Raw genomic sequence first — 23,902 nt, forward strand, 5'->3', positions numbered from 1 at the left:
CTCTCACACTGAAGAATTCCAAACAATTTATATCCTCAAGATGTAGCACTCCTAAAATGTGGGCTGGCACCATAACTTCCTTCCAAAGAAAACAGTATGGAAAGAGCAGCAATGAGTAAATCTACAGTGGAGAAACCTGACAAAAGCTACTTCAGCCACATGATCAAGGTTAACAATAACCGTGATAAGGCATGCTGAAAGTATATACCACTGATATGATGTGATGAAACAGCACTTTTTTTTAACTCTGTGGTATTCCTTCCAAAGACACATAACTCCAGTCTAATCATGAAAACGTATCAGACAAATCCCAGTTGAGGGACACTCTACAAGACCATACTCTTCCAAAATGCCTTATCAAAAACAAAGAAAATTTGGGTGGAACTTTCCAGAACGCTGGGTGAGAGGCAAAGGAGCGGCGGCTGCCCGAGCTGCGCACAGAAACACACTCCCCACATCGGCCAAGGGGGTGGGGAAAGCAGGAGGAGGTTGATTAAAGGATACAGACTTTCAGCTATAAGAGGAATAAGGTCTGGTGTTCCTGTTGTGGCTCAGCACTAACAAATCCCACATTGGCCTCCGCCCGTTCACCAGCTGTAGAAAATGGTGAGAGACCACTTACTATGATGTTTTGGGGGTCAGACCCAATGCCACCCAAGAAGAACTGAAAAAGGCTCACAGGAAGCTGGCCTTGAAGTACCACCCTGATAAGAATCCAAATGAAGGAGAGAAGTTTAAACAGATTTCTCAAGGTTACAAAGTGCTCTCTGATGTAAAGAAAAGGGAACCACATGATAAAGGAAGAGAACACATGATAAAGAAGGTTCTGGCTCCCCCATGGATATCTTTGATATGTTTTTTGGAGGAGAAGGAAGGATGCAGAGAACGGAGAGGTAAAAATGTTGTGCATCAACTCTCAGTGACTTTAGAAGATCTATGTAATGGTGCAACAAGGAAACTAGCTCTGCAGAAGAATGTGATTTGTGGCAAATGTGAAGGCCAAGGTGGTAAGAAAGGAGCAGTAGAATGCTGTCCCAGTTGCCGAGGTACTGGAATGCAAATAAGAATTCATCAAATAGGATCTGGAATGGTTCAGCAAATTCAGCCTGTGTGCATGGAGTGCCAGGGCCATGGGGAGCAGATCAGTCCTAAAGACAGATGTAAAAGCTGCAATGGGAGGAAGATAGTTTGAGAAAAGAAAATCCTAGAAGTTCATATTGACAAAGATATGAAAGATGGCCAGAAGATAACATTCCACGGTGAGGGAGACCAAGAACCAGGACTGGAGCCAGGAAACATTATCATTGTTTTAGATCAGAAGGACCATGCCGTTTTTAGTCAACGAGGAGAAGACCTTTTTATGTGTATGGACATACAGCTGGTTGAGGCATTGTGTGACTTCCAAAAGCCAGTGTCTATTCTTGACAACGGAACCACAGTCATCACTTCTCATTCAGGTCAGACTGTCAAGCATGGTGATATCGAGTGTGTGCTAAATGAAGGCATGCCAATTTATCGTAGACCATATGAAAAGGGCCACCTAATTACTGAATTTAAGGTGAACTTTCCTGAGAATGGTTTTCTCTCCCCTAATAAACTCTCTTTGCTGGAAAAGCTCCTACCTGAGAGGAAGGAAGCAGAAGAGACTGATGAAATGGACCAGGTAGAACTAGTGGACTTAGATCCAAATCAGGAGAGATGACGCCTTTGCAATGGAGCATATGAAGATGATGAACATCATCCTCGGGGTGGGGTTCAGTGTCAGACCTCTTAATGGGGCCAGTGAATAACGCTTACTGCTGGCATTTTATTTGTTGCAGTAGTGAGTGAGTGAAGGACTATAATCATAATATGCTCACTGCTTGGTATTGTTTTAATATTCAACTATAGTAGGGTTTTAAAAGTTAAATGAAGAATAAATTCAAATATAAAAGCTCTGGAAAAAAAAAAGAAAGCAAGAAAAATCTGAGAAACTGTCACAGTCAAGAGGTGTCTAAGGAGACATGACAACCACATGTAATGTGGTGTTCAGGATGGGATCCTGGAACAGAAAAAGGACATTGGGTAGAAAACTAAGGAAATGTGAATTAAGTATGGACTTTAGTTTAGTGATAATATATCAATATTGGCACATTAATTGTAGCAAATGTACCATGTTAATTATAGAGGAAACTGGGTATGGAATATATAGAAAATCTGTTTCTTTACAATTTTTCTGTAAATCTAAAACTAAAATATATTTAGATAGACTGTGAGTTTGGGGTTAGCAGATACAAAGTATTACATTTCGAATGGATAAGCAGTGAGGTTCTACTCTACAGCACAGGGAACGATAACTTTGGCTAGACCATGATGGAAGATAATGTGAGAAAACGAGTGTGTGTGCATGTGTGTGCGCGCGCGCGTATGTGAATGACCGCATGTCTTTGTTGTAGAGCAGAAACTGATACAACATTGTAAATTGACTATACTTTAATTATTTAAAAAGAAAGAGAGACATAAGAGACATCAACCAAATGCAATGGTGGAACATGGAATATGTTTGAATCCTGTTTCCGACATCAAGACATTTATGAAACAACTAGAGAAATCAGACTGTGGCAATTGACTGTGGCAATGTGTTTCTCAGACTATCTTTAAAAATAATTGGGAGAATGGAGTGGGAAATACAGATGAAACAAGATTGACCACATATTGGTAACTGCTGAAACTCAGTGATAGGTACACAATTTTTTTTTTTTGGGGGTTTTTTTTCCCCCTCTACTTTTATTTATCTTTCATACTTTCTGAACTGAAACGTTAAAGAAAACAAAATAGAATTAGAGCCACTAAGTACAAATAACTTTCAAGGGGCATCACTGTAAAGGGGAGTAGAGAAGTGGTGTAGTAGCTGGAAAGGGAAATTAGTTTTTTTTACCTTTTGGTTAAATACTAGACAAATTAATAAGTATACGTACATACCTTATAGCTTGCAGATTTAATTCCATCGGGAATTTCATCCTGAAAAAAAAATTTAAATGCTTTTAGATGACATTTATTCTTTCTTCTGAAAAAATATTTTAAATTCTATGATTTATGAAAAAATGCATAGAAAAATCATTGAAGTTATTTTTTAACAGAATAGTTAGGTGGTTTTTATATTATTTCTATAAAAGTAAACAAAAAATTCAAGTTATGCTATGGATTGTTTGCACATATTATATTACAAGTGGAAATGTAAAAATAGTCACCTAGCCATTATTCCTTTTAATGCTCAAAATGTCCCACATTTGGCCCTAGGAGACCCATTAAGTGCTGGCTTGATATTTGCACCCGTGTCTTTTTGATATTGTCCCAGTAATCTTTTTGTTTGTCTTAATTTTTTCTTTTTGGGGCTGCATCTGTAGAATATGAAAGTTCCCAGGCCAGGGGTCAAATGGGAGCTGCAGCTTCAGGCCCTATGCCACAGCCAGGGCAACACTGGATCTGAGCCACATCTGTGACCTAGGCCACCACAGCCTGCAACGACACCAGATCCTTAACTCACTGAGTGAGGCCAGGGATCGAACCTGCATCCTCACAGAGATGATGTTGGGTCCTTAACCAGCTGAGCTACAACAGGAATTCCCTGCCCCCAATAATCTTTAGCACATTGTTTTGTTTTCTGTTAGGACAAGACAATCCAGGCTCATCTTAGGTATTTCTTGTTCCAGTCTTAGAATAAACATTTTTTAAGGAGCTCTAGTTCTTTTCAGAGGAAAACAGTACTAGTTTTTAGTTCTATGTTGGCCACAACCTATCTGTCTGTCCTCAAAGTGATGCTGTGAGTAGAGATAATGATGTATGTGGGAGAACTCTGTAAATTGCTGGGTCCTACCTTAATGCTAAGTATATTCCTGAAATAGATGACACTTGCCCAAAGGGAAGGACCCACATGGAGACAATCACTTTACTGTGTACCCTTCCAGACTTTGAACTAGGTCAGTGTATAGCCTTTTCCTATGGCCAGATATTTATTTAGATGGTTTCTAATTTTTTCATATAGTAAACCATGCCAAATTTATTGACTGATTTCAACAGAACTGACTTTTTTACACTATTGAGTACTACTTTATGGTCATCTTTGAACATCTACCCAATTATTGTAAAAAGTGAAATTCTCAGTAGAATTGCTGAATCAAAAGATATGTACATTTTTAACTGTTTGAATATATTTGCCAAATTGATCTCCCTAAAGACTTAACTGCCAGAGTGCTCATTTCTTATTCCCAGCCTAACACTGGATATTGTTATTCTTTTTTATGTTGGTCAATTAATAATGGGTGAAAAAAACATTGTTCTCATTTTAAAGGGAATAAATAACCATCCTTTCAACTGATAGAGAGATTCCACCCTCTATGGGCAGACAGTCTGCCTCATTCAAATATTCTCTGAAATCAAAGGTACAAATCAAAAGACATGGATTTTAAAGTTCCAAGTATGAGGAAGAGAATTTCAATTTTTATTATTTTCCTATCTTCTCTGGGTCTCAAAGTATAACCTGAACCAAGTCTATACATGAACTAAAAAAAAAAAAAAAAAAAAAAAATCAGTGTTAACAAACAAAATTGATTTTGGTTCCTTGTTTAGCCCTAAAAGGTATTAGCAAAACATCACCAGATGATCTTAAGTAGTGAATTAACTATGTTTAATGTTGTACATATATCAGGATAAGAAATAAATATTAATAGGAGCTCTCGTCATGGCTCAGTGGTTAGCAAATCCATGAGGACTCAGGTTCAACCCCTGGCCTTGCTCAGTGGGTTAAGGATCCGGCATTGCTGTTAGCCACAGTATTGGTTGCAGACATGGCTCAGATCTGGAGTTGCTGTGGCTGTGGTGTAGGCCAGCAGCTACAGCTCCGATTGGACCCCTAGCCTGGGAACCTCCATATACTGCTGGTGCGGCCTTAAAAAGACAAAAACAATTTATACATATATAAATTGCTACCAGTGTGATAACTGCTCTGAATTCATGATGCTATGTCCTTTTGTCAGATGCACAGTGAAGAATATAATAGTGAGATGTCAAGACATAAGTAACATACAATATAAATGCTAGACAGGAAAGTTGATTATTTAGGCTGAAGCAAGTATTTCGAAGTATTTGAAATGATTTTTTTTATCACTCTTTGGTTCTGACAGACTGCCTTATATAGGAACTACTAGAACTGAGACCAGGCTTGTCCTAAGAAGAATGAAAATAGCTCACTCCCTTTTGTCACTCAGAGTGGAATTTCTTGGTGTCTCTATCCTCTGCCCTCCCTACCCTCTGCTCCCCAGCGTATACGCCTTCAGTGTGTCTTTTATTGGCCTATCACATTTGTATTGAAATGATCACTTCGTGCTTCTCTCCCCTACTAAACCATAGCTCTTCAAGATAAGTGCTCATCTTGTATGCCCAGGTCCAGGCATACAGTCGGCCTTCAAAAAATATTCATTATTAAACCAAATTACATTCAATTGCTAACTGCTATTCCTTTAACAGTCTCTTCTCCATCTCCTCATCCACTCCCTGCTATCCATGATATTGGAAGTTATCTTCCTTTTTTCTTTCTTTTTTTTTTCTTTTTTTTCTTTTTTATGGCCACACCAGCAACATATGGAAGTTCCTGGGCCAGGGGTCGAATTGGAGCTGCAGCTACAGCCTACGCCTCAACCACATTAACACCAGATCCAAGCCACATCTGCAACCTAGGCCGAAGCTCACAGCAACACCAGATCCTTGACCCACTGAGCAAGGCCAAGGATTGAACCTGCATCCTTAAAGAGACAAGGTCGGGTCCTTAACCTGCTAACCCACAATGGGAACTCCTGCCAGTTATCTTTCTAAATCTTGGGTCTAATCATGGCATTCCTCAACTACACCAAAATATAAGAACATCTTTAGGTGAATAAACCTAAAATCTTTTAATTTCCTTTTAAAGAAAAAGCCTTCTCTTCATCAAGAAACCAGTTCAAGGAAAAGAAAAAAAAAAAAGTGAATTGACATGAAAATCACTTGGCTTCAGTTCTCCAGAAGGTGAAAATAAGTAGATTCTGTCTCAGTTTCTCAGTACAAATTGCTGACTTCCACCTGACTTTTTTTTTTTTTTTTAGCATTTCTATGTGCTCAGGTCAAATAATAAGCATCTAAGTTATAGCATTTCTTAAATGCTCGACTTGGTTCTTTTCTCTAGAATTTACAATAAAATGGGTCTCATCTGTCACTCTGTCAACCTGGGAATCAATAAGCTATCATTCTATGCTAAGCTCTTCTCAGGCGTTCTGTCCCCTCCCATCTCCTTCTGAAGGTGGCAGCCCCTACTTCTAGCCGTCGTGAACAATAATCACAAGTAATGCTATTTCAAGATGAGATTCAAATTTGCAATAATTGCCAAACTGCTTGTTCTGACTAATGTTAAGAATAGCCCATTTAATGTACAAGCGCAATTAAATGCCTTTAATAAGCATCTACCATATTTTTAGCATTTTTTAAAAGCCACATAAAAAAGTAATAGGTTAATTTGAATTTCTCCAACTCTTTTTCCTATTACTTGCTATTACATGCTTGAACAAATGAAATATAATGAAACCTTTACATTGATGTCATTTTAATGATATGCTTATGCTTAATCATAGCAAGACAAGGTGTTACATAAGTCAATCCTTGAATTTTCAAATATCTGTGTCTACGATTAATATAGCCAAAAACTTTATACACTTTATCATTGCCTTAACTCCATATGCTAAATAGGTCTGTGTAGCAATAGTTAAATGTATATAAATAAACTTCCCAAAAATATACTACTACTTCACACCTATTGGCTATTATCCAAAATAGAAATAGCAAGTGTTAGCAAAGATGTGGAAAACTGGAACTCTTGCACAGTGCTAATGAGAATGTAAAATGGTGCAGTCACTACGGATGATAGCATGGTGTTGTCATAAATTGAATGTAGAATTACTAAATGACACAGCAATTATATTTTTGAGTGGATACCCAAAAAAGTTGAAAGTAGGGATGGAAACATGTATTTGTACACCCATGTTCACAGAAGTATTATTCACAGTATCCAAGAGATGGAAACAACCCAAAAGCCAATCAATGGGTGAATGCATAAACAAAATGTAGCTTTCATATCCAGTGGAATATTACTCAACCTTTAAAAGAAATAAAATTCTAATACATGCTACATTATGGGTAAACCTTGAAAACATTACACTAAGTGAAATAAGCCAGACACAGTGGGACACATATTATAATGACTCTCCTTATATGAGGTCTCTAGAAGAGTCAAATTCAGACACAGAGAAAGAAAGTAAAATCATGGTTGCCAGGGGCTAAAGGAGAGGGGAATAGGGTGTTATTGTTTAATGAGGATGGGCTTTCAGTTTGGGAAGATGAAAGAGTTCTGGAGATGGATGGTGGTGATGGTTGCATGATGATGTGAGTGTATTTAATGCCAATGAACTGTATACTTAGAAATGGTTAAAATAAAATGGTAAATCTTATGTATATTTTATCATAATAAAAAAATAAAATAAAATAACATACTTTTAAGAAAAAAACCCCACTTCATTAAAAAGGGTAAAATTCTCTGCTTTCAGAGAATTTTAATTTAATTTTAATTAAATAATAAATAATAAATAATAAAATAATAATAATAAATAAAATAATAATAATAAAAAATAAAATTTAAAAACATACTTTTAAGAAAAAAAACCCACTTCATTAAAAAGGGTAAAATTCTGCTTTCAGAGAATTTTAATTTAATTTTAATGCTCTGAGAATTCCTAGGTAAAGCCAGTGGTTTTGTCCAGACCATCCCCACCCAACAAAATCCAAGAAAAGTCATACTTCCATGAAAAGAGGAGAGATTTTATTTATACTTTAATTAATTTTGTTTTTTTTTAATATTACAAACATAACTTTGGGTAAGACATAAGAAGAAAAACAAATACCAAGCCAAAAGAACTATTAATCTTACTAATAAAAGATGTTAACCACAAGATTTAACTTATGAAGACAGAATAATTCAAAATAGGTTTATATTTGGTTTTTAACACCTTAATTCTAAGTATATTACGTTTTTAATATGTTTATTTTATTTTATTGGAAAAAAGTCTTTATTAGAGGAAAGCAAACAGCTCCCAGGACAGCTGGGAGGGGGAAGAAGAGTCCCCCTCTCTATTGTCTTATAGGGGTTTTTATCCTTTAAAGATGGGGGTTACCAACATGGGATCCAGAAAGATGTGGTTTTCTCCCATTGGGCTTGCCCAGTTACTTATATCAGTCCTTGACCACTTGGGGTCCTAGGGGTGGAAATGTCCCTAAGTCTCATGGTTTCTTTGCCCTTCTCTTCCCACAGACTGAGTCACAGAGGGTTAGAGATTAATGTGCATTTGGGCATAGGTACACTCCCTATTAATATACTATTTTAAATATATTTAACCTAAGGATGTAAATATTATTTTAATTATATTGGCCCCTTTCAAAAGTTGCAATTACTTGACAAAACATGGACGTTTCTTAAGTGCACATGCTGTTCTTACCGACTGACAAGGCTTGACAGCACAGTCCCTTCTTCCACACTGGTTGATATCATTCCAGAAAGGACATGGCCTTTTCAAGTTTACCTGTAAAAGAGTAATAGAAAAAAGTTACAAAAATAAGAGTCACAAGACTACAACAGACAGATATTGAATTATGATATTACAACCTGCTCATGTTACTGGCTGCAATTATTCTACTCCTTCCACTTGCCAGTTATCAGGTTTCAGTCATTATACAAATGCATAGCTGGTTTAAGTAAATTAGCCGACTTGGTTACAAAAACACAGTCTGCTACTAAACAGATCCTGAACAGAGGGCCACTGGGAGCCAAAGAAGCTCAAATCATCGCTGCCTGACTCCCAGTCTTTTAACGAAAGCAACAGCTAACAGACAACTGTGAACTCTGAATGTAACTACAGACTCCAATGATCAGGTTTTCTTAACTCTTTCAGTAGATATATTTCATGATAAAATGTCACAAGTGACTTATTAAAATAATACATGTCAGAATAAAGTCATGCTTCTCAAAAAAATTTTTTTAATTAACTGGACTAAATCTGATGTTTTAGAATGTTATGAACAACTCATGACTTTGGTAACAATACAATAGTTTCTGTTCCAACTTCAGTTTAATCAACTAGCTTCTTACTCTAGAATTCAAACTCTGTTATTGAAATTAAAAGTATCTACTGAAGTTCCCGTCGTGGTACAGCAGAAACGAATCCAACTAGGAACCATGAGGTTGTGGGTTCGATCCCTGGCCTCAATCAGTGGGTTAAGGAACCAGCGTTGCTGTGAGCTGTGGTGTAGGTTGCAGATGTGCCTCGGATCTGCCATTGCTGTGGCTGTGGCGTAGGCTGGCAGCTACAGCTCTGATTAGACCCCTAGCCTGGGAACCTCCATATGCCATGGGTACAGCCCTAAAAGGACAAAAGACCCCCCAAAAAAAAAAGTATCTACTGTTGTTTCAGAACCACATGGTACACTCTTATGACCTGCATTTTCCTAATATAGCCTTGATCAATTTTAAATAATAAGCACAATTTTAAAGCTTAGTAATCCCTAAGAAAATGTACTTATCCACTTATAAGTACTCCCATACAAAAAAATAAAATAAAAAATTTTAATACCTTGTAATACCTGAAGTAGTCACTTTCCAGAAGTTTTTGAAGTCTTGGGAAAAGTCTGTAGTTATTAAATCTATCAATGGTTTCAACATCACAGGTACAATCATCCAAGTAACCACTAACCTGTTACAAAGAAAATGGAATATTATTTCAAAATATCATAGCTTCAATAGGGTTTTTTCTTCACATGGTTATGATAAAAGAGCCCTCTCTTCAACCAACCCTTATCTTCCTTCCATAATTTTCTGAGATGGGATATGACCATAATCTTGTAATGCTATTGCTCTTACTATAAACCAAGAGGAATGGAGTGGATACCTTCTGAAGAGTGTACTGAGCTCATAATGACACACATACCCAAAGAGTCAGTCCCCTTCAGCCACTCTGTAATCTTGCCCCTCAAGCCTGACCAAGATGGGCATCTAACCCAATCCAGGTCATGGTCCCCTTTCCAGGAATCCAAAACTGAGATTCAGAGGTCCCCATCACTGGACCAGAAAATATGTAAACTAAGTCTATATTCTATCATGTGAACAAAGGAGCAGATGAGCCAGTTAGTAGAGAGAGGAAGGATTCAAAAGATACACAGAGAAGCAGAGATAGGAGAAAGAGAACATGAGCTAGTTGCTCCCCTGGATTTGCCTGCTCCCACTTTTGCCACCTTTCCTAAAGCCCAGGAGCATTCCCATCCTTTGCTTTCCTGAAACTATGTTCTTATAATTCAGTTGGCTCTGTCTTTATTTTAGTTTCCCGCAGGATGTGTAGGTCAGAGACAAACTTGGTGAAAGTATAAGAAGAAATGATACTGAATTTATAAGAGAAACAATAATTCATTATAAGGATATGACAACCCTTCAAGTATTGACCATGATTTTTATAGATATGAAATTGTGCTTAGAAAGTACTTATCATTAGCGGAGTTCCTGTCATGGCTCAGGGGTTAACGAATCTGACTAGGAACCATGAGGTTGCGGGTTTGATCCCTGGCCTTGCTCAGTGGGTTAAGGATCCAGCATTGCCATGAGCCATGGTGTAAGTCGCAGACACGGCTTGGATCCTGCATTGCTGCGGCTCTGGTGTAGACTGGCAGCTACAGCTTCTATTAGACCCCTAGCCTGGGAACCTCCATATGCCACAAGAGCAGCCCTAGAAAAGGCAAAAAGACAAAAAAAAAAAAAAAAAAAAGTGCTTATCATTAGCAATAAGGAGCAAATTATCCACTAAGCCAGTCCAGATCGCCATATGCCTAAAACTGGTATCTAAACTGTATTTACTAAATCAAACTATTAAATTATCATCAGATACAATGCAAAATCATAATCAATGTTATCAGTTGTGAAACTAAAATTCTTAGGTATTTATTTAGACCTAAGCAAACAGCTAACAAAATTAATTAAGCCTTGCTTTAAGTAACAAATGTATTATGATTCTTTAAAAGAAACTAAAATTTAGAAGAAAGGGTGGGGGAAAAACTGTAATTGTAATGTATACATGTAAGGATAACCTGACCCCCTTGCTGTACAGTGGGAAAATAAAAAAAAAAAAAGAAACTAAAATTTTTATTTTTTGTAATATACAGCATGTTGCAGATCCTTATTATACTTTGGTCTGAATATTTGCACTATATACTACTTTGGATTATATTTTAGGGAGACTTATCACAAAGAAAAATATTGAAAAATCTATTAGTAAGAAAGTAAATAAAGAATACTTTAATACTTAGCTTAGGTGTTTTCCTTTAGGAATATGTAAAATCCTACTTTCAATTTAATTTAATTTTTTCTTCTTTTTTGGCCACCCTGAGGAATATGCATTTCCCAGACCAGGGGTCAGCTATAAGCTGCAATTGCCTCCTAGACTGCAGGTGTGGCAACGCAGGATCTTTAATTCACTGTGTTTGGTGGTGGAATCAAACTTGCATCCTAGTGCTGCAGAGATCCCAGGAGTGCCACAGTGGGAACTCCTCATTTAATTTTAGAACATTACAAAAGAGGAGTGGAAAATTTTCACCTAAAACATAAGAATACTTTTGGATTATGGCAGCAATATTCAAGAGCTAAGTTTTTGTTTTGTTTTTATCAATTTGCCTAGACTTACTTGTTTTGGACTGAAGAACTCAGTTTCATGAAATCTGATCTACATATTTTGTCACTGTAATAATTATTTTCATTTCATATGCAAATTTGTCCTGGTTTCCTGCTAAAAATTCTCTGAGTATACAACAACCTTAGAGTCCTAATTTGGGGTGCCAACAAAACAAAAGTGCATATAACCTAGATGATTTGATCTCTCACACCTTTTTCTTTTGAGCCTTCAAAGCAAAACTTTTAAGGACAGAAAATAAGATACTCTTTCTCCTCTTGGATACAAATTATTATACAAAGAATAACAGGCACAAAGACTATAAAGGCCAAAGGAGTACATGCCAGAGAGAGACATTAAACCACTAAAGAGGAGTTCCTGCTGTACTGCAGCAGGTTAAGGATCTGGCATTGCCCCAGTGGTGGCATAGGTCACAGCTGTGGCTCAGATTCAATGCTTACCCCAGGAAGTTCTGCATGTTGCAGGTGCAGCCGAAAAAAAGAGAAAAGGAAAGAAAATACCAAAGAAAAAACACAAAAAAATTAAGAGGAAGTGTTTGAAGCAATCCATTTCTCCCAACCCAACGAGAAATTCATTTTTAAGGTAAAAATCTATCCTTTGGTGCCTCAGGTATCACTCACCCCTGCTGGGTTAGCTATCTCTCCTACGTGCTCCTGTGACACTCCACATACTCCCACATAAGAATTACCTCACTGCATTGAATTTATCTGTTTCACTCCCACCCACTGGAGTTTAAAACTCTTAAGAGCAAAATCATGTTTGTTCATTTCTGTATCCCCAGTACCAAGCACTGTACTTTTAGAAAGTACACAGTAGACAGATGCTCAATAATTATTTATGAAATAGGTAGGTAACTGAGTGAATGAATGCTCTCCTCTGTACTCTCACTCACTAGAGACCAGCACTGCACTGTGTACTTAATAGTGATGCATTTCCATGTCACCTATGGTGGTAACTCAGTGCCCCAGGTCTCACCAGCTCAAGGGACAGGAATGCAGTCACAGAGCAGGGAAAACAAGCAGCAAAGCTAAACCACTTTTGTGTCCAACACTCTTCCGATCTATATCCTAATTACAGGGGCAACGATAAGAAGCCCCAAACCAGAAAGAAATGCAAGATACCGGGAGTTCCCGTCAGGGCGCAGTGGTTAACGAATCCGACTTGGAACTATGAGGTTGCGGGTTCAGTCCCTGCCCTTGCTCAGTGGGTTAACAATCCGGCGTTGCCGTGAGCTGTGGTGTAGGTTGCAGACTCGGCTCGGATCCCGCGTTGCTGTGGCTCTGGCGTAGGCCGGCGGCTACAGCTCTGATTAGACCCCTAGCCTGGGAACCTCCATATGCCGCGGGAGTGGCCCAAGAAATGGCAAAAAGACAAAAAAAAAAAAAAAAAAAAAAAAAAAGAAAGAAAGAAATGCAAGATACCTCGAGAGCAGAGGTGGCATATCACTTAGAGGCCTCAAGGGAAGAGAAAGCAGGGCAATGGTAGATTTAAAAATCTCCTGTCCCTTACCTTAGAAATGGAATAGGAGGTATTACCAACTACAATGACAGGTTGCAAGGCAGCTAAGGAGGTAGAGTGGGGGTGGCAGGAGTTTCATTGAATGGAAAGAGCCCAGCAAAAGAGAGGGAGGAAGATACTTATACATCAAAGCCATCTGACTGTTCAGATAAGCCTGCAACAAGCAGCAGAACCTGATCCCTGGAAGGAAGTCTGGCAGGTATGATGCCAGGCCCAGTTCTAGAAATCAGAGAACCAGGTATGTTACCAGAATAGAGTCTCAGGAAAAGTCTAAGGTAGCGGTAGCTCCAGTTAATGGAGCCAGGGCAGAACCTTGGAAACAAAGCAAAGTTCTATTACCAAGACAAAGACTCAAAGACAAGTACAGATCTCTAAGAAGGATGGTTTGATGTTGCACTGCAGAGATGTGCTACAGCTGCATAAGTAACCACTACACTACCTCCCAAAGTGAAACAGAACTCTGGCCCTACCAAAGGAATCTGAATTTTTTTTTTTTTTTTTTTTTTTTGCTGTTAAGGGCTGCACCTGCGACATATGGAGTTTCTAAGCTAGAGGTTGAACTGCAGCTATAGCTGCTGGCCTATACCATAGCCATAGCAACTCTGGATCTAAGCCAAGTCTGTGACCTACACCACAGCTCACAGCAACACCAGATCCTTAACCCACTGAGCAAGGCCATGAATCAAACCTGTATTCCCACAGTTACTAGTTAGATTCGTTTCCACTGAGCCACAATGGGAACTCCCTGAATTTTTTTTTTTGTAATGCACCTCCCCTCAAACACACATACAAAGTGATGATGCATGCTAAAATTTGAAGCCCGCTGTTTTAGGCTGTAGGTGGTAATCAGTCTTGAGTAAAGGGGCAAAATAATAGGTAGCAATGAAAAAGCCCTTGGTAAGGGATGGTAGTTTGGTGGTTTGGCCACTCCTGGGCCATGTGTAAGTTCCTGGGCCAGGGATCCAATCCACACCACAGCAGTGCTGATGCCAAGTCTTTAACCACTAGGCCACTAGGGAACTCCAAGGGATGGTAGATTTAAGGACCAAGGTAGGCCTAACACATAACATCACTCAGTTTAAAGTTCTGGTCTCTTATGAGTTAGAAAGCCTTTAAAAGCCTTCTGTTGCTATCTTCCAAGCAATACACCAACCCCCTCCCCTTCAAGGTGAGGCAGTGTATTACAGTGGTTAGCAGATAGGCTCCAGGGTCAGGTCTTCTAGGATTGAAGCCCATCTCTGCTACTCATATTAGTTGCTGACATTCCCCATGCTTCTTACCCTTTCTAGGCTTCAATTTCCTCTCTGAGTACAGAATAGAAATAAGAGTAGTTCCCATCACAAACAGTGGATATCAAGACAAAATGACAAATAGTAGGAGTTCCCGTTGTGGCTCAGCAGGTTAAAAACCTGACTAGTATCCATAAGGATGCAGGTTTGATCCCTGGCCTTGCTCAGTGGGTTAAGGATCTGGCGTTCCTGTACAAGCTGTGGTATAGGACACAGACATGGCTCAGATCTAGCATTGCTGTGGCTGCAGCATAGGCCGGCAGCTGCAGCTTGGATTCAACCCCTAACCCAGGAACTTCCATAAGCCACAGGTGTGACCCTAAAAAGAAAAAAGAAAAAAAAAGAAAGTAAATGCCCAGTAAATGTTGATCATTATGATTACCCTATCATTGTTTAAATGATTCTAGCAAAAGGGATCTTGCTGTTCCCCAATGCAAACTACAACTTTTTAAAAAATTTTTATTTATTTATTTTTGTCTTTTTGTCTTTTCTAGGGCCGCACCCATGGCATATGGAGGTTCCCAGGCTAGGGGTCTAATCGGAGCTGTAGCCACCGGCCTACGCCAGAGCCACAGCCACAGCCACACCAGATGTGAGCCGCGTCTACGGCCTACACCACACCTCATGGCAACGCCAGATCCTTAACCCACTAAGCAAGGCCGGGGATCGAACCCGCAACCTCTTGGTTCCTAGTCAGATTTGTTAACTACTGAGCCATTAAGGGAACTCCTAGAACTTGTTTTGTTTTGTTTGTTTAATGCAGGATCCAAGCCTCGTCTGCACCCTACACCATAGCTCATGGCAATGCCGGATCCTTAACCCACTGTGCCAGGCCAGGGTTCAAACTGGTGGGTCAGCACTCTCAAGAGGTGGCCAATCCCTTTGTGCCACAGCAGGAAGTCCTACAGTTGGATTTTTAACCCACTGCGCCAGAGCAGGAACTGTAATTTTTTTTTTAATCGATGAGGAAAAAAAGGAGAAGTTTGCCATTAAAATTCTCCAAAATTTTCACATCTGTAGCCCCAGTGACACACAGAACTAGATAACCAAAACTTAGCTCCAGTACTTCCTCCATCAACTCTTACTGGTTTGGACAGATACCAAAATACAAAAGGCAAGACAAAAGAAAATAACACTGGCCTGCTTGTTCTCTATTCTCTGCTCAGAGATCCTTAACTTTTCAAAGAAAGACAAAACTAAAAAAACAGCTCCTTGTGTTCCCAACTTCCAGTCTTACCAAAGATTATCTTTTTTTTTTTTTTTTTGAAAGCACTGCAAGAATATAGTCCTCATAACGCATAGGAAATTCTTTTTTTAAAAAGTGCTCAAAATGCACTTCATTTGGTAAAGTACTTTAATTGCATTTAATTTTATTGAGCTCTGTAATTAAGAAAAAAAAAACTCATACATACAAAAAAAAAATTAGTTCATTGACAGAGCAAGCTGGGACAAGGTAGAAAACCCCCAAGATGCTATCGATACAGAGCAGTAGGCACCATTCTAAGGACATGGAATGCTAAGAGCTATTTCTTCCTTAAAGTCTTGGTTTTGCTAGGACTTTAAATTGTTAAATGACCCAAAGCATGGTGACAAATGTGAAAGATACTTTTGCCCACACGCTTTGCTCAAAAAAACCAGGAATGAAGGAAGCACTCAGAGTCAATGGACATCTCTCCAGTATAACCTGTTTCAAAGATCCCTCGGACTAAGTTTTAATCCTGGGCTTATTTCCACCCACCCAACATATTATCAAGTGTCTCTTCCATGGTCCAACCACTCTAACAAAAATTCTTTTTTTTTTTAAATTAACCTGAACAAGACACCCATACAGGTAAGTCTGATAAAATACATGTAAGAGTTCCCGTAGTGGCACAGTCATTAACAAATCCGACTAGGAACCATGAGGTTGCGGGTTCGATCCCTGGCCTTGCTCAGTGGGTTAAGGATCCGGCGTTGCCATGAGGTATGGTGTAGGTTGCAGAGGCGGCTCGGATCCCGAGTTGCTGTAGCTCTGGTGTAGGCCGGTGGCTACATCTCTGATTAGACCCCTAGCCTGGGAACCTCCATATGCCACGGAAGCGGCCCTAGAAAAGGCAAAATGACAAAAAAAAAAAAAAAAAATGTAATACAGAGTATATCTATAGTGCGCTCCAAATGAAAAATAATCCATTTTGAAGTAGCCACTTTGGAGTCTCTGAACTATTCTATTCCCCTTTCATTAGCCTGATGGAGATTTACTGCATTCAAATACATGGACCCGAGTGTTATTAGCACTAGCTATATTAAGTGATAAAACATTCTGAGTGGGGTTCCTATTGTGGCTCAGCAGGTTAAGAACCTGACTAGTATACCTAAAGATGCAGGTTCAATCCCTGGCCTTGCTCAGTGGGTTAAGGTTCTGGTGTTGCTGTGAGCTGTGGTGTAGGTCACAGATGTGACTTGGATCTGGTGTTGCTATGGCTGTGGTGTAGGCCAGCAGCTGCGGCTCCAAATCAACCCTTATGCTGGGAACTTCCATGTGCCGTGGGTGCAGCCCTAAAAAAGAAAAAAGATAAAAGAGAAATTCTGAGTATTTAAGTTTACAAATTGTTTCTAATTAATTTAACTGAAAAAGTTGTCCTCCATAACTGAGCTTCAATATCTCTTCTGAGGTGATTTCTTTAAACTGCATCATGGGATTCCATGAACTGGCACTCAATTGGTACTCTGTTACATTCATTCTCTCTAATGGTGCATAATGAGGAAATAATTGTTAAAAGAAATAAACTCTAAAAAAACTACACTTACATTAAGCCCATACCTACTATAATGCTATTTTGATTTAAAAGATAGTGAGTCCTGATTTATGGGGTTTTTACACAAAACTGTACATGTGTTGGACTTCTTTGATTTGTATACTAACAGGGGAAAAAAACTAATTTTCTGTGTAAAAATTAAAATTTTACATTTTTAAATAGAATGATATGGGGATAGGAGTAGGGTGAGGGGAAGTTGTATGTAAAGAAGATTTATAAGTTCCAAAAAAAAAAAAGATGTATAAGTTTCAGACAATTGATGACTTACTTTGAGCAAACTGAAGCATGTGTTCTCAAAAGAACTTACAACATACGGTGAAAATAGTTTTAAAAGGATGTGATGTCAACTAACAAGTATATGCAGTAACTGACTGAGTTTAAAGCATCATTGGGAGCTGTCGCCATATCTTTACTTAAGAATATGGGAGGGAGTTCCCGTCGTGGCGCAGTGGTTAATGAATCTGACTAGGAACCATGAGGTTTCGGGTTCGATCCCTGCCCTTGCTCAGTGGGTTAACGATCCGGCATTGCCGTGAGCTGTGGTGTAGGTTGCAGACGCAGCTCAGATCTTGCGTTGCTGTGGCTCTGGCGTAGGCCGGCGGCTACAGCTCCGATTAGACCCTTAGCCTGGGAACCTCCATATGCCGCTGGAGCAGCCCAAGAAATGGCAAAAAGACAAAAAAAAAAAAAAAGAATATGCGAGCTCCCATCCTGGCTCAGCATTTAACAAACCCAACTAGCATCCACGAGGACTCACGTTTGATCCCTGGCCTCACTCAGTGAGTTAAGGATCCAGCGTTGCCATGAGCTGCGGTGTAGGTTGCAGACGAGGCTAGGATCCGGCGTTGCTGTCACTCCAGCGTAGGCTGGCGGCTACAGCTCTGATTGGGACCCCTAGTCTGGGAACCTCCATATGCCATGGGTGTGGCCCTAAAAAGACAGAAAAGACCAAATATATATATATATATATATATATATATATATATATATATATATACATATACATATACTCCAGCTAGTGTAGTATTCACATCTTGTATTATATTTTCCCTAATCTTGCTGAGCACTGATTACATACCAGTCTCCATACTCTGGATTATCAAGAATTGGGACTAAACTGTAATTTTTTTATTTATTTTTTGATCTCTCATACTGGTTCACAGTAGACATCTATAAATGTTTGTTGAATTTAGTCTGATTATTTGCAGAGCTTTTTACATTTTACTTCAATGACTTCTAAGGCCAAATAACTACATGCTGCTCTGGCACAACTCAGAACCCCTAAAACCAATCCAAGCACCCATGCAATGATATGATGAGGGGTGATGGTGTGATAGCTCAAGGCAGAAGGGGTAAGAGGGACATGCAACAGGAAGGAAGTAAGGGATACAACTATAAACAAAAAATAATCAACAGGACTTTGAGGCCAAATAGAACCAGGGAAGACTTGAACGTATATTTCTAAACCTTGGGTTGAAAATTTAGTCTTTAAATTTAGTTTCTAGCAATATTTTTTTTTCTAGCAGTATTTATTACCCTTTTTTTTTTAAACTACGATCTTTGTCCCTCCCCAAGCTCCAAAGAACACGATTTACTCAACTGTAAGCTCTTCAAGGCAAGGATTGTGCTATAGTTATTTCTGTATTTCAAACACTCAGATATGCGTAGTGTGTCTAAATATTTGTTGGAATAGATAATTTGCACTTCCCCTTTTCTTTTTTTGTTTTGTTTTGCTTTGCTTTTTAGGGCCACAGATTCAGCATATGGAAGTTCCCAGGCTAGGGGTCAAATTGGAGCTACAGCTGCCAGATCCCCAACTGAGTGAGGGGAGGGATAGAACCTGTATCCTCATGGATACTAGTCAGATTTGTTTCCACTGCACCACAATGAGAACTCCCCCTTTATCTTTTCTTTTTCTATTTTTCTTTATCTCTCTCTCCTTTTATGTGCATGTCAATATGTTTGTCTACATTTTTCTCTTCATGTCTATTCACCATGTTCCCTCTCTGCCCCTCTCTCCTTACCCCCATCCCTCCCATTACTGACCATAATTTAACTAAAGTATACTTGCTTATGTATTCAATTGGAAATGATGGTCTCTGTTTTTAAGTTTATTTAAGTAAGCCATTTTAAATTTCCCCTAAATTTTTTTTTATTCATTTTGTTGTTTTTTTTTAAGTTGGCTCCGGGGGAAAAAAAAAAAAAAAAAATTCCTCTTGTTCTAAAAGGAAAAGAAAGCAGCAGTCTAACAGATTTTTGTGCTGGGGAGTATTTTAACCTTGAAAATACTGTGAAAGTGGAAAAAAGCCTAATCACTAATCAGAAGAAAAAGAAAATAAATATAAAAAGCTAAAAGCTCCCCAATTTTAATTAAATATCTAAACAGTTATTGGAACAGGGAGTGAAAGTTTAAAAGTTCAACATGTATTTTATTCCATTATCCAAATCTCTAGAACATACTTAAAAATGTTACACTGAATATCTTTATGCACTGAATATCTTATTTTATTTTATTTATTTTTGTCTTTTTGTCCTTTTAGGACCGCACCCGGGGCATATGGAGGTTCCCAGGCTAGGGGTCGAATTGGAGCTGTAGCCACCTGCCTACGCCACAGCCACAGCCAGCAAGATCCAAGGTGTGTCTGCAAACTACACCACAGCTCACAGCAATGCCGGATCCTCAACCCACTGATCGAGGCCAGGGATTGAACCCACAACCTCATGGTTCCTAGTCGGATTCCTTAACCACTGAGCCACGATGGGAACTCCTGAATATTTTATTTTAAAGTCGACTTAATTCTAAATTACTTTTTTTTGAATGTTTAAACTTTGTGATACATTATATTTGTAATAAGAAGAAAAATTACCCTTTAAGCACTTGATTGTGCGCTATTTACAATCACTGAAGGTAAAAGACCTTTCAATCTCATAGTTATAAAGCAGTAGTTTTCTTTCCATTTCTCTTATACCTTCCCATCTATCACCAAAACTTCCATATCACTCGGCAAAACAATGAAGTCCAAGAATTTAAAGCAGTGAAAGAGATGATACCTCTTCTTATATATTTAAAATGCTTCTTTCCTCTGTGAAACAGTATTACCACCCCTACACACATAAAATGTTATTTCTAACAAGTTAATAGTCTACTTAAAAAGAGCAATTTGGATAATCATCCCTCAATTTTGCACAAAATGTATTTTTTATCAACAAAGCAAATGGTGACTTTAAGAATAATGATATTAAACTGTCAGATATTGTGGATACCAAAATCCTGTAAATTTCTTTGAATTTTTTGCTCAAGGAATCCACATCTCTTACTAACAGGAGGAAATGACCATAATTAGCTTGTAATCACACTTGTGTACTGACGACCGTTCTCCCAATTCAGGCCAGTAGTACGGGTGTCACGTTATGAGAGTCCCACCGCATTCAGAAAAAAGAAAAGAAAGGGCACGCAGGGCTAGGAGTCATAGGGCAACCGCAGCCCCAAAGACACCAGGCAGGTAGGCTTCGATACAGAAAAGCCACACTAAGCTCTTCCCCGGCCTGACAAGGAGATCTGAGGGCAACCCCTCAGCAGAAGACAGTCCTGGCCAGAGAGGCTGCCTTTGCCCCCAGCACAGGCACGGCGCACACAGTTCCAGGTCAAACTGGAAGTCAGCAAGACCCAAGTTCTGCGAAAATAGCAAATACTGAGTGTGTGTGTGTACACCCTCCCCAGGCAGGGAAGACCAACAAAGATGCACAAGCCAGTCGGGTAAAAACAGGCAGCCGTGCCCCTATACCTCTCGCCCCACGCCTGATCGGAAGCGCGGGAGCGTGTGCCGACGTCGTTTCAGGGTGCAGAGGGCTACCGGTTCACACCAACCCAGGCGAGGTGCAGAGGATTCAGCCCCGACAGCGGAGCAGAAGCACAGAGGCTCCTTCTGGAAGGGTGGAGATGCAGAGACGCACCCCCCGCCCCCGCCTGCCGGGGCGCGCTGACCGGGCGCCCGGCGGAGGCGGGGGGGTCCCAGGACCCGCAGCCCAGCCGCGCACACCCCTCACCTGGCAGAAGCACCTCTGCGCCGCCGTTTCCGAGGGCTGCTGCCTGCCGTAGCCCGAGCCCAGCAGCCCCACGGCGCCCAGGAAGACGATCAGGAAGCCCCAGCGGTGGCCCATAACCTCTTCTGACGTTCGTCCCGCCGCGCCTCGGAGTCCCCAGCGCCTGGGCGCAGGCCGTGCGGCCGCAGATGAAGCCCGCGCGGCCCGGCCCCCGGCCGCGCCCCACCTCCCGGCCGCCTCCCAGGCCCGCCCTCGGTTCCCCCGCCCCTCAGCGGCCGCCACCTCCCGGCTCAGCTTGTGGACGTGCTGGGGCGCCCGCGCCGGCCGCCGGGGGCCTGGAACCCGCTTCCTTCCCTGCTCGTGAGGCTGACGCACCAAGCCGCTCCTCCGCTCGGCCCCGCCCGGCGCGCCGCGCCCGCCCCTGGGCCCCCGCGCCCCCGCCCCCTTAACTCCTGGGGCCTGTAGACTTGACCCGGCTCCCCCTGCCCCAGCTTCGCGCGGAAGTCTGGGTCCTTCCAGCTCCGAAAGCCCGAGCGAAAGCCGAAGAGAGTCAGTGTCTTCCGGCACGGAGCCGCCCCCAACCGATTGCCTCCCAGCCGATCCTTCCGCATCTCAATGAGAGGAAATAAGACCGTGAATTACGTGTCCACAGTGGCCCTGACTGAGCCTTAAAACTGAAAGGGATGTTCGTAATCATCCAGACCAGGGATGCCTAGGTAATTTAGATTTTCTAGTAGTCACATCAGAAGAGCAAAAAGAAACAGGTGAAGTTAATTTTAATAATAGATTTCATTTAAACCAATATTGCAAAATATTTCAAAATAGACTCCATATTCAATGTCATAAAATATTTTACATTTGTTTATCTTTGAAACCTGATGTGTATGTCATATGAACTAGTCATATTTCATAGTCAAATGTGGCAAGTACTCTATTTTATAGGAGGAAACTGGCCTAGAGAGGGGAGGAGATGTGGACTGGAACTGGAACTGAGCAGTGATAGAGCCAGGTCCTCTGATCCCAGCCATGAAACTAGTCTATTAGCTTTTTTTTAAAGGAAGAAATTTTCACTGTGAAACTACAAAGCTTTCCAACATCTTACACATTACGTTAGAATGAAATAGTTCAGAAAACATTTTTTTGTAAATTGGTTTTTTGTTTTTCGGGTTTTTGGGGGATTTTTGGTTTTGGTTTTGTGGGTGTTTTTTGTCTATTTAGAGCCACACCTGTGGCATATGAAAGTTCCCAGGCTAGGGGTGGAATCCAAGCTGTAAGCTACCAGCCTACACCACAGCCACAGCAACAATGTGTCTGTGACCTACACCCCAGCTCCCCACAACCATGGGATCCTTAACCCACTAAGGGAGGCTAGGGATGGGCTCACGTCCTAGTGCGTCCTCTTGGATCCTAGTTGGGTTCCTTACCGCTGAGACACAATGGGAACTACCTGTTTTGTTTTCTTTTGTTCATCCCTTATTGAAGTAACTCTAGGATATGGTAGGCCCCAAATAGGTATTATATTCCAATTTTCTAGCTGAGAAAAATAGGCATAGAAAATTGTATGCATTATTCAAAATCACTTGGGATGGTAGAAGCGAGACTCTAATCCTATGCTCTGTCCATCGCTGCCAAGTGAACCGACATGTAATTAAAAAGTCACTAGTCATCTGAGATCCTGGTGGACAGGAGAAGCTCTGATCTTAATATCTACAGCATGTTACATGAAGGTGTTAATACAATCTCTTTACCCAGAAAGTTATTTTTTCACTGTACTGTGCAGGATCTCTACTTATTCCTCTGGGGCCAGACCCAGCTCACCTGATCCCTCATCTGTGGATCTTCTTGGTTTCCTCTTCACCCATTCCAATGCCTACTTGAATTTGAATTCAATAAATTTACGCTATGCCAGACTGAACCTGATATTAGAGATATAAATATGTGTAAGGTCCAGTCCCTGCACATGGGTGGACACCCCATGGAATTTTGCATGTAATCTTTTATGACATTTCTTTATTTCTACAACTGAACTGTAATCTCATTTAACTCCTTAACTAGGGATTATGTCTCAAACATCCCTGTGACTCCCAGAAATCTTAACAAGGAGCTTCTCTTTGCATGTTTGTAAAGTGAATGAATACATTTCACATGGCCAGGGTGTCAACATCTGAAGTTTAGGTCATCAAAAATGAAAGACACCGTATAAAAATTGGGGAAACTAAATGAATAATAACCTAAAATTGCAGAAAGAAGGAATTTGAGCATGAGTCAGCTCTTCATTTCGCTCTGATGAAATAGCCCATAATTTGGGAGAGTTTAAAAGCGTCTAGGAGTTCCCGTCGTGGCTCACTGGTTAACGAACGCAACTAGCATCCATGAGGACTCGGGTTTGATCCCTGGCCTCGCTCAGTGGGTTAAGGATCTGGCATTGCCGCGAGCTGTGGTGTAGGTTGCAGACGAGGCTCAGATCGCATGT

At 40.3% G+C, this 23,902-nt stretch overlaps 1 protein-coding gene and 1 pseudogene across 1 annotated transcript in view; one reads left to right on the plus strand and one right to left on the minus strand.

Annotated features, from left to right (window-relative positions):
- ERO1A (endoplasmic reticulum oxidoreductase 1 alpha) overlaps positions 1 to 21,554 on the minus strand; it is a 49,497-nt gene extending 27,943 nt beyond the window's left edge. Inside the window, 4 exon segments of the mRNA NM_001137627.1 lie at positions 2,962 to 3,000; positions 8,553 to 8,636; positions 9,684 to 9,803; positions 21,433 to 21,554. Coding sequence (NP_001131099.1) covers positions 2,962 to 3,000; positions 8,553 to 8,636; positions 9,684 to 9,803; positions 21,433 to 21,546 — 357 coding nt within the window. The 5' untranslated portion in view covers positions 21,547 to 21,554.
- Positions 350 to 1,774, plus strand: LOC102165124 (annotated as a pseudogene).

Source organism: Sus scrofa, chromosome 1 (assembly GCF_000003025.6).
Source record: "Sus scrofa isolate TJ Tabasco breed Duroc chromosome 1, Sscrofa11.1, whole genome shotgun sequence".
NCBI classification, from domain to species: domain Eukaryota; kingdom Metazoa; phylum Chordata; class Mammalia; order Artiodactyla; family Suidae; genus Sus; species Sus scrofa.